This window comes from Rhineura floridana, chromosome 16 (genome assembly GCF_030035675.1).
Source record: "Rhineura floridana isolate rRhiFlo1 chromosome 16, rRhiFlo1.hap2, whole genome shotgun sequence".
Classification (NCBI taxonomy): domain Eukaryota; kingdom Metazoa; phylum Chordata; class Lepidosauria; order Squamata; family Rhineuridae; genus Rhineura; species Rhineura floridana.
In genome coordinates this window covers 12,600,067-12,612,158 of record NC_084495.1, presented here as the reverse complement: position 1 = coordinate 12,612,158, position 12,092 = coordinate 12,600,067, and the positions used below count along the sequence as shown (strand labels likewise).

General features: G+C 40.6%; 1 protein-coding gene across 5 annotated transcripts in view; it reads right to left on the bottom strand.

Moving 5' to 3' along the window:
• The window catches only part of LOC133371458 (phosphatidylinositol-binding clathrin assembly protein-like), an 89,986-nt gene that overhangs the window by 19,994 nt on the left and 57,900 nt on the right, over positions 1 to 12,092 (bottom strand). For 3 of the 5 annotated variants that reach the window (XM_061598912.1, XM_061598913.1, XM_061598910.1), the window contains 3 exons: positions 10,154 to 10,270; positions 10,025 to 10,055; positions 2,881 to 3,001 (listed from right to left, as the gene is read on the bottom strand). In XM_061598912.1, coding sequence (XP_061454896.1) covers positions 2,881 to 3,001; positions 10,025 to 10,055; positions 10,154 to 10,270 — 269 coding nt within the window. The remainder of the gene's footprint in view (positions 1 to 2,880; positions 3,002 to 10,024; positions 10,056 to 10,153; positions 10,271 to 12,092) is intronic. The other 2 variants (XM_061598914.1, XM_061598911.1) reach the window with 1 other exon arrangement.

Below are 12,092 nucleotides of genomic sequence, written 5' to 3'. Positions count from 1 at the left end.
TTTTTGAAGCCATCCAAGTTGGTGCTCATCACTGCTTCTTGTGGTAGCAAATTCCATAGTTTCACTATATGCTGTGCACGACTACATTTTTAATTGCAGGAGAAGGGATAACGTTTACTCTGGTGGATTACTTTTGATATGTGCATTTTCTGCTTACCTACGTTATGTCTCTTAAGTTCTACCTCTGAGAGTTCAATCGTGCATACATATCTACTCAATGAGTTCAATGGGACTTACTCCCAGGTAAGTACGTACAGGATTAAGTTACCTCTATATACTGTTGACCAAAAAAAATTACAAAGACAACTAGTAAAGTACTAAAGTTTGCATTTTTCTTTGAAGATAGGGGATAGCCATATTGATAAAAATGTGTTTTAGTTGAAAGGGGTGCTGAGGTGTCTTTTGCAGCACAACACAGGCATGCCTTCAAGCGCCGCAGCAGAACGCCTGTTCAGTATTGGTGACAACGTAATGACTTTAAAAAGACATCTTTGCTCAAAGAGCACAACAGACATGTATTGTAAAAGCAGCATTTCAAGTGTAAAATTTGATTTTGAGTGTAAAAGTATACATATGTTGGCATATCACCGCTGCTGGGGTGGATGTGAGGTTCTATTATGCCATTCTGTTAATCTTATGGATAAAAAAAAATATTCTACTACCCTGTGTGTGTTTATTTTTAATGTTGTTTTAGGCTACTTAGATGTGCAGCAGCCAAGGCCAGCACTTTGTAGGCACTCAATTTTTTTAAAAAAAGTAACTTAAGTATAACTGTAATGATTACTTTTGAGTAATAGTAATCAGTTACTTTCAGAGCAATTGTAATGGTGATGTTTGGGGCCATGTAACAGTAACTTATTACTTTTTAAAAGTAATCTTCCAAGCTCTGGAAGTGGCATCTTATTCTGTCTGTCCCCCAACCTACTGCCAATGAATGTCATGGTTTTAGTATTATGAGAGGGAAAAACCTTCCCCTCCATAATAATAAACTTTAATTTATAGGCCGCCTATCTGGCCAATGGCCACTCTAGGCGGCTTACAGTAAAATATGATAAAATACAATAAATAAGATATAGTCAATACATTACATACAAGTTCAGTATAATAAATTATCAGCATTTCAATACAAGGCTAATTTACCCTAGAAGTCTCAGAGGTTGTAAAGGCCTGGTTAAAGAGCCAAGTCTTCAGGCCCCGGCAAAATATTTCTAGGGAAGGGGCATGTCGAAGATCTATTGGGAGTTCCAGATCGAGGGGGCCGCCACAGAGAAAGCTCTCTCCCGAGTCTTCACCAACCTAGCCACTTTAGTTGGCGGGACTGAGAGCAGGTCCTGTGTGGCAGATCTCGTAGGGCGGCACAATTTATGACGGTAGAGGCGCTCCGTCAGATATGCTGGGCCCAAACCGTATAGGGCTTTAAAGGTTAATACCAACACCTTGAACTGAGCCCGGAAAATAACTGGAAGCCAGTGGAGATTGTAAAGCCCACAACCCACACCACTAATTTAAGGCTCTAATATCCCATTCCCATCATCTTTTTTTCTAAACTAAAAAGCCACCAAAACACTTCATCTGACTTTATAGGTGCTCCAACCCTAAATCATGTCACTTGCTCTTTTCTATAAGTATTCCTCCTCTCCCATAACTTTCACAAAATGGTAACAACATGCAACCAGAACTGGGGCAACAGAACAAGGGCATCACAGATTTATGTAAAATAGTGGTAGGGAACCACCAGCCTACTGGCCCAATTTGGCCCATCAGGCCATTTCCAGTGTACCCCACCCACCCATCATGTGACATTGTTTGATGCCACGTGTCTATGATTTCGATCTGCCCTGCAATTTTTACACCCTATCAAAGTTACAGACTTAAAATGTACATGCTGCTGCTGCTGCTGTACTGCCTTCAAGTCGATCCCGACTTATGGCTACCCTATGAATAGGATTTTCATGGTAAGCGGTATTCAGAGGGGGTTACCATTGCCCCCCTCTGAGGCTGAGAGGCAGTGACTGGCCCAAGGTCACCCAGAAAGCTTCATGACTGTGTGGGGATTCGAACTCTGGTCTCCCAGGTTGTAGTCCAACACCTTAACCACTATACCACATTAAAATATATAAAATATATATAATTATGTTAAAATAAGTAAAAAAATACATTAATGTTTTTAGTTGTTTTCCTTTTGCATTGATGGCCTTTGGCCATGCCCACTTTTTGCTCACCCCTTTTTGCCTCTGTTCCTGCATGCCATCAGAATGGAGCCCCTAGGAAGTTGGCCAGGTTTGAATGCGGCCCTCGGGTTGAAAATAGTTCCCCACTCCTCTTGTAAAGACATTTTCTATCCCTTTCCTAAAAATCACCAGCACAGACTTTTTTTTTCCGCTGCCACTGCACACCAAGCTGATGTTTTCAATGAGATCTCTTTTCCTGGATAGTTACTGAGAGGAGTCTCAAAACTAGTTTATGCACTGCTGTGAGATGCTCAGAGAAAAACAAGTTAACAATTCCACTATGCTTGCATAAACTCCTAGTGTGAAATTAAGCATCCTGGAACCTGGCCAACATTTTTTATCACACAAATGACTTAAAAGTTATACAGTGAATTTCATCCAGAAGGCACTAAAGCAGCTATCCGGAAGTTTATTTTAACTGCTAACTACTAATTATTATACGTTATAACAAGATGCAACATAACTTCCAATGTACTGTGTATCCAATTCCTCTCTTGGGCTTCTGTAATTTCATGCCAAAGCCTTAATTATAAATTCTTTTCTGAAACTGGAATTTTGACAAGAATGTTTTATGAACTACAGCGGAAAAGGCAAACACACACACACACACACACACACGGAGAAAGTCTTAAAACACTGAAGGAGTTACCATCTGTGGAGCAGGAGGAATAGGGACAGTATTCCATGTAGTTGAGGTGCTTGTTTTTGCTTGCCAGTTGGTTCCACCAGTAAGTTTCTTCTCTGTAGGCTGATTCCACTGCATATCAGATCTAAAAGTGAATTGAACAACTGAGCTGCTATGTATGGAGAACAGCTAAAATGGTATTGCAGTACAATGAACTAGTCTGTTAATCACTATTTACTTTTAGCTGCTACTGTAATCACATTTCATGGTCCCAGATCATATCATTTGGCGTATGTAACATGTTTGACACCATGTCTAACTTTATTTAATTCACTAACTGTACCATGCATTACTTCCCCAGTTGTTTCAAGAAGCAGTGCAGTAAATTAACATAATTAAAATGAGCCTGGCAAGCAGGTGAGCCAAACTTCCAGCAAACTTTATGAGTTACACTGGTGCTGTGGTTGCTGCTAAGGCAACAGACAGAGCAGCTGACTTTTCACATCGGAAGCCATTCTCATAAAGCAGCTCTCAGATGGCTCAGGCATCGACCATGCCAGCCAGCCCACCACCTGGTCAAAACAAGGTTTTTATGAGCATGGTTAAAAAATCCCCTGCACCAAAACCCCTCCATGAGTTAAGCAACCACACCTTTTGTTTTCTTAATGGCCACCCTATACCCCAAGTGAGAAGCAGCCCCCGGAACAAGCTGTATCAAGTTTGTTTTAAAGAAAACACGGATGTCACAGTGCTAATAAGCAAATCCTATGTGTGATTTATTCTTAAACACAGATTACATTGTTCATTCAATAAAATTATATTTTAAACATCATTTACTTTGGAGCTTCTTCTATACATCATTTAGTTACTGATTATACCATGAAATACATGCTGATTTTTGAATCTATAGCATTCCAATAGGAACATATGGATTTCCCCCCCCCCTTAATCAAGAGAGACTGGCAGCATGGCAACAGTTTTGCAAACCTTTTTTTTTTCAATACTTGAATGATAATGCTATTCCTGAAATCAGTTGTGTCACATTTTTTGGCAGTGGGATTTGGGCCCTAACCCTGACCTGGAAATGCCTGCCAGAGCAGCCAGATATTATTCTGGGAGATTGGATTTGTTTTTAATCTTTGCTTCATTTTTGTATTTTGAATTGGCTGTTTTGTTATTTTTATTGTGCACTGCCTCAGAACTGGTCGGAAGGCAGGATGTAAGTCTTCCTAACAAAACAATACAATTTTAAACAGCTGTGGCTAAATGTCTGCCCTTTGAAAGTAAATGATGTTATAAGAATTCCCAAGCAAGTTCCTCCCGAGTTGGAATTTTTTAAGATGTGCCATACAGATCTCAGTTAAAAGAACAATATTATTTTTGCTGGTGTGTAAGAAGAGGGTTTGTTACACTATAATCAAGATTCAAGAAACACACAAGTAGGGGGCGTGGCTTGCTAGCAAGCAGAATGGCTGCTTAAACCAGAGTCTCCAAGAACTATGGGACAACTTAAGGCAAGGAGCGACATAAAAGTGTTAATTTTAAGACATCGATCACCACATCTAAGAGGTAATTCTGCAGGGACTGCATGGCCCAAAAACAAAAGTGGCGAGACTAGATCTTAGGAGCGAAATCAAAGCCGGGTTAACAGAGCTGTCAGATGAAGCTGAAACTGACAGTATGGCACAGGGCAGTTCAAAGGCCCTAAAAAGCAGGAAACTCATAGGGGCCTCCCTCCAGGGACATGGGAGACTTTGATGAATTCATTGGTAAGATTAGGAAGGCCCTTACAGCAGATTGGGCATCCGCTTTACAACCACTTGAGACAAAAATAGGAGCCTTATCTGATCAAATCACTCCTATTTCTGAGACAGCTAATACAGCACTGAAGCTAAGTCACGATAACCAGACAGAACTGCAGTTGTTAAAGATGGCGACAGATGATCTAGAATTAAAAATGGAGGAATATTCCAATAGAGAACACTGCAAAGATGTTCGTATCAGAGGGATCCCTGAACAAGGAGTGGGGAGATGCCCCCCCTATTTTTGATAAATTGGTTGAATAACATACAGCTTGATATCATGGTGTCAGCTAACGACATTGAGAGAGCTCATAGGATCCCAAGTTCAGGCTCCAAACCTCGTGACTTTGTTATTCGTTTCAAACATTACTGCATGAAGGAGAAAATCTTTAAAGCACTGAGCTAAAATATGGGGAGCATCCACTTGAAATCTTTCAAAATATAAGTCCTGAAACCCTGCATAGATGCAGGGCTTTTCACCCATTCACTGCAATCTTAAAAAAAGCAGGAATTGCTTGGGCTTCCCCTTTTAAGTAGGTAGTCCAAAGTAATGGCAGGTTTCTAAGCGCTGGAGAAGAACAGCAAGCCAAGAACCTGCTGCAAGAATCGAAATTGATGCTGATGGAAGGAAGCGACGAAGAGCGGGGGGGCTCCCCCAATTGCAGTTCAGAGCAACCACGGATTACAAATCAAAAGAAGGGAAACAAAAGGAAACCACGCACCACCTTGTCATTAGGAACACTGGAAGATAATGAGAGTTTATTGTGATTATAAATCGCTCCACATGAATCTGCTTATAATTTTGCGCTTATACTTTCCGTGGGAAGGAGATGGACATGTGTTCTCGCATTCTATGTGGCCTCCTGCCACCCTGAATGAATCTGAGACATTTTGATGCATGGTCTCAGGCCCTGCTTGCAGGCCATTGGCATCACCTTGGGCTACAGTTACAGTTAGTTTCTGCTACAAATTTCAAATTTGTTTTATGTCGTACTACAGGCTGTCACACCATATACTCTCCAGCAACTCCCCTTCATACCGGGCAACAAATAGTGCTTTCATCAAGGAGGGATAAATGTTGAAAAATGGGTCCTGTATAGGAATCATTTCACTCAATGTGAGAGGACTAGGATCAGTAGTGAAAAGGGCACGAGTGGAATCGGCTTTGAAAAGAGAACATCCAGATATCATCTTTTTACAAGAAAGCACGAAAAGAAAAACCCCAAGTTTCACCGACTAAAAAGTTCTTGGCTGGGTGAGCAATACTGCGCTCAAGGCTCCTCTAAATCATGGGGAGTTGCTAGGCATGCCCGTTTGTTGTAGACGATCATTTATCTGACCCAGAAGGAAGGTATGTATTTGTGAAAGGCTCATTGGGATTGCAGAAACTAACCTTAGGCTGTATCTACGTGCCTAACAAGAGGCAACACAGCTTCCTCAACTCAACACTAACCACTTTCCAACATTTCCGTGAAGGTGAAGCTATAATAGGGGGTGACCTTAATTTATGCTTGGATGCCACACTAGACAGGTCTTCAAATTTTTCCAGTCCTGGGAAGGGGAAAAACAAAAGACCTCATTTACAGACATGGCTTGAGAGAGACATGGAGGGAGAGACATCCCACTGAGAAGAAGCACATATTCCATTCTTCAAGGTTTAACTCTAAGTCACACACAGACTATGCACTGGTGACTGTCTCTCTATGGCAGAGAATAATGAAGGCAGAGATTGGAATTATAACTGTGTCTGATCATGCCCCTGTAGTAATTGAACTAGCTGTAGGAGAGGTTATGCATTAAACTTACCCATGGTTGTTTCGCAATGGATTACTCGCTGATGCAGTGGCCTGATCCCATTTGAAGGAAATGTTAGATTTCTACTTCAAAGAAAATGATACCCTTGATGTTTCTATGCAAATGCTATGGGATGCAATGAAGCCGGTTAGTAGGGGCCATTGCATCAGTGAGATGTGCAGATGTAAAAGGAACGAGAGGCTGTCACTAAAACAATACTGCAGGAAATTGCCTCTCTGCAGCGGGCTTATCAAGATACTGGTTCAATTCACACTTTCAAGGCTTTAACTGCCAAGCGAGTGGAGCTACAGGTGGTAGAAACAGAATCAATAAACATAGCTCTAGCACATATGCAGAGTAAATATTACGAATTTGGCAACAAAGCTTCAAGCCTGTTAGTGCAGGCCCTTAGAAAAAAGAAAACAAGGAACCTAATAGCTAGCCTACAAGATGACAGGGGACTACCGGTTTATGATACCAAGACAATTGGGGATATCTTTGTAAAATTCTTTTCTAACCTGTACTCCTCCGACAGCCCCTCCCAACTTTCCACTGAGGAATATTTAGCCTGGTGGATCTGGATTGACTGTATGATGCATACAGAGACTTTTTGGATAATGCAATAACGGAAAAGGAGGTGGATGAAGCAATTAAAAAAATAAAAAGAGACAAAGCTCCAGGCCCTGATGGTTTTACCAGGGACTTTTATAAAGTATTTAAGGATAGTCTAACACCTCGGATGACTAAACTTTACAATGGGATTCTCCAGGGGAATCCTGTACCTGAGTCCTGGAAACTCTCAAAAATGGTATTAATTCCTAAGCCTGGGAAGGACCCAATACAAGTTGGATCCTACAGGCCAACTGCACAAATTAATGTTGATGCAAAACTATTATCGAGCATCATGGTTGCCAGACTAAACACCTTTATATACAAATACATTGCTTCAGACCAAACTGGCTTCACCCCAAACCGCAGCATTTCTGATTCTATAAGAAGGGTCTTGAATGTCATCCATGAGGTTTGCCATTCTGGATCTCCGGTAGCATTAATGTCCTTGGATGCGTTCAAGGCCTTTGATAGAATTGAATGGGACTTTTTGAAGGCATTGTTGTAAAAAATGAACTTTGGGGGGAAATTTAGATAATTAGCCAGATTTACTCCAAGTCGGTGGCAAAGTTGGTAGTAAATGGAACAGAAACAACAAAGATACACCTTGCCAGAGGCACTAAGCAGGGGTGTCCTTTATCCCCTCTGCTTTTTGCCTTGGTGGTGGATGTGCTGGCGAAACAGTAGACAATTGTGCAATTCAAGGTGTACAGGGTTCGGGGTACTGAACACAAGTTGAATTTGTTTGCTGACGATAATTTACTAATGGTCACAAATCCTAGGGCAGCTCTCTTCCCTTTAAAACAAATCTTATCGCAATTCCATAGTGTGGCTAGATTGAAAATTAATCATACTAAATCAACAATCCTTCCTATTAACTTACCTTTAGAAGAACAGAAATGGGTTTTATCAGCTTCCGGATATGTTCCTTGTTATAATGGGTTTAAATACCTTGCGGTCATTATCCCAAAAGACCTTCAACAATTTAGGAATAGAAATTATGGGCCTATATTTCAGTCGATTCGGAAGGAACTAAATAGCTGGTCATCTAAATCTAACTTGGATAGGAAGAATTCCTCTATCTATTCCAAACCTTACCGGTACATATTCCTGAAAAAAGCCTATCTAAATGGCAGAAATGGTTAAACGACTTTGTGCACAAAGGTAAGCGAAGTAGACTGATACACAACAAGTTATATAGACCTCATCAAATGAGGTCTTGGCATGCCAAATTTAAAATTGTATTATGAAGCTTTTCAATTAAAACAGCTTCTACCCATTATACAAGGGACAGAATCTATCCCATGGGCACGATTGGAACTCACTCCATCTTCTCCAGCCATTAGAGCCATACCTTTTCTGAAGCTCACATGGGAAAGTATTCGCAAACTAACCAATTCATTCCTTAAGGTGACTTTGTCAGTTTGGAAGAGATGGCGTGACAAACTAGCCCCAGAAACATCCTCATTTACCCCCATATTAGACCACCCTGGTTTTTGTCATGAAGGTAAGTATAGCCAATTCAAAGCATGGGAATCCAAAGGAATATATTATATTATGGAAATCATAGTAAGAGGTCACCCCATTACAGGTCAAGAGTTGACTAAAGCCTTGCAAGAAGTTAAAGCCACTTGGTTTCAAACCCTACGAATTCATTCTTTTGCATCTAAATTATTAAAAAAAGGAGACGGACAACAATCTTTAACAATGTTCGAGGCTTTATGCTCCAATCCCACACATCATCAGAAAGGGGTAGCATCTAAACTTTATACAATGCTCATTGACAAAAAAATGGGGAATACCCAAGGTCTGCAAATAATTTGGGAAGAGGAATTGGGAGCTAGTATAGATGAAGGTCGATGGGATGCAATATGGACCAAACCCCCATTTAAAACCATCTCCGCTAAGATTCAGGAGGCATCAATTAAAACAGTACATAGATGGCACTGGACTCCAGTCCGACTATCTAGGATAACTAAATCCTTCCCCCCTACATGTTGGCAAGGTTATGGGGAAATGGGATCCTTTCTACATATGTGGTGGGATTGTAGTGTAGTGAAACAGTTTTGGATAAAAATATTTCATGAATAATCTGCAATAATGAGATAAAACCAGACAATACCTTATTCCTGAGACAGGCTTAGCACTATTAATGCTGGAAAGTGATCAAAATCCTAAACTAAGCCATAAGGAACTACTCTCATTCCTATTAGCTGCAGCCAGACTGATTATAGCAAGGCACTGGAAGTCTTCAAACTGCCCTGCTAGAGCAGAATGGTGGAAAGCAATTTGAGAAATAGCACTGTCTGAACAAGTGACCCAACACAGTAAAGTTCTTAGAGGAGAATCAGAAAACTATCATTTTGATGCAGTATGGTTCCCCTTCTTCAGCTATATGAATGGTTCTCAGAGGTTAGATATCCCCTCTTACTCAGATAACCATTTGGAAAGGCTATGTAAAAGTACCACTGTAGAATGAAATGTGTTACAACGTCGTGAACTAGTATACCCTGTAAGTGGGAAATTAAACAACGTATTTATGTACGACTGGCAGTTAAATAACTGTTAAGTGTTCAATGTTTAATGTATTTGTTGAAAATAATAAAAACATTTTAAAAAAAGAATCACACAAATATTTCTGGATGCTCAAAGAAGCTTTGTGTTCAACAGCCTTCTTTCATTCTACATCACAAGCCACTTCTGAAATGCGGAGGGGGGGGGGAATCTTTCAAAAGCAGTTTTGTGATATGCTACAGAGGGAGATGTACAGTTCAAAGAAAAAAGGTGGCAGGAAAATGGTCATATCCAAGCCCTGGGTGCACTTCTCTTTGGATCTTTATTTTTATAGTTCAGTAATATGAAATATTAGAAAAATTCCTTTATAGCTTAGCAACCAAAATGCAAGTCAAGGACCTTTTTATCAATATATAACTAGTAATTTAAAAAAAACCAATGTCTCTCACTTTTTGGATGGTGTTCCTCCAAAGCCGAGATCTGTAATAAAACACACCAGAAGCATTACATTAATATTTAGAATTCCTCTTATAATAAATATGGGGAAACTTTTTTTTTAATGAAAGCACTGCACTTACTTCCAACTAGATTAGCGAGTGAAGAATCAAGGTCATTGGCCAAAATCTTCCCACTCTGCTGACCAATTAAAGCCACTCTCTGATTTTGTGTTTGTACTGTTGGTTGTAATACATCATCTGCAAAATTAAAGCCTGAGTTCAAAGGAGAGAATAGAAAAATATTTAGAATAGTATTGCTTCTCAACTATTATTTCACCATAATCCAGAAATCACCTACTCTTAATAAAATGCTGCTACCATTCCCGCCTAGATGTATGCGCAGAAACTTGCCTAGATCCATAGATGTAGGTATAAAGCTACATTTACACTGTGATGCTCACTGAAATGTCTGAATGCATCTTTTGTGAAGCTGGAGATATGCATTTCTGCCTAAACCCACTATTGAGAACAATGTACAGTTTCATTCCAAAAGAGATTATGGATTAGACAAGAGACGTTAAACCCCACATTATTCTTGAAAAAAATGTTTCTAGACACTGCTGGAATGCATGATTTCCACTTAACTAGGAATTCTGAAGTTATCTTTAAACCCTTGATTGTTAAACTATCTTAAAGTGTATAGATCTTTTAAAATACACACACACAAATAATTCTCAATTTTTCCTATGCGCATGACAATTTGACAAATGCTCTTCCTTGGAGATATAAAATTAGAAAGCAAAAAACAAAACCCACAGCCAAACGTAAGGGTTCTGGAAGACAGACTTCCTTTACCCCAAGCCAAAAAAGAGGAAATGTACAAACGGGGGGGGGGGAAGAGGGAAGGCCATTTTTCATCAGAATGATCAGTAAAAGGAAATTAAATGGCAATGTTTTATTTCTGACCTTCAGGCTTCTTAATTATTGTATAGCCAGTGTGGTGCAGTGGTCTGAATGCTGGACAATCAGACCCTCAATCACCAAGCTTACTTGTTGATCTTAGGCCAGTCACCATCTCCCAATCCAATCTACCTTACAGGGAGGTTGTGAGGAAAAAGGAAGGGATGCCATGTACATTGACCTGAGCTCTCTGGAACAAGGGCAGTATAAAGATCAATAAAAGTTATTTAAGGTGACAATGATGTTCTCAGTGTTTGGCAAATACAATAGCTATAAACTGCAAGCATGTTAAAACGCCATGATGGCCCTAGAGACCTGCTGCTTGCCTTCTTCTGGAAACGTTTGACTTGGAAGTGGTGGTTCCTATGGAGAAGTACCCAGTGTTGGCAGGCAGTATACCAGTTGCTGGGGATCACAAGTGGGGAGAGTGCTCTTGCACTCAGGTCCTGCTTGCAATCCTTCCAAAGGCATCTGGTTGGCCACTCTGAGAACAGGATGCTAGACTAGATGGGCCTCTGATCTGATCCAGCAGGGCTCATCTAACGTTCCAGTATGTTTCAAGACGATATTCACATGGTCAAAGGAGCTGAGATATGTACTCTACTATCTAATTGGGCTTCCACATCCATTTCAATGGAGGGCTCCAACCTGAGCAGGCATTCTTGTGCACTCAGTCTCTCCTTTTAAATAAATGTACAAGAACACAAGAATGATCACCCAGGAAACTCTGGAAGCAAGCACACACAACAAATATTTTTTACAAATGCTCACTGAGTAACAGCTTCCTGCAGGCAACCTGAAATTGCCCAGCTGGCCTTTTTATGTAAAACTGTTGCCATGAGTAACAAGAACCTTGCCTTTCAAAAAGGAATCTTAGAGCCCTGGGTTTTATCTCCTGGGCTATGGAGCAGGGGTGGGGAACTTTTTCAGCCTAAGGGCCATATTCCCTTGCGGGCAGCCTCCCTGGGACTGCATGCCAGAGGTGAGAAGGACCAGAGGCAAAAGTGGGTGGGAGCAGGGGATGAGACTGTCACCTTTGTACAAAAGGCTACATCAGCCATGCCAAAGCAAAAGGCTTCCACACAAATACATACACACACACACACATATACCTTGTGTC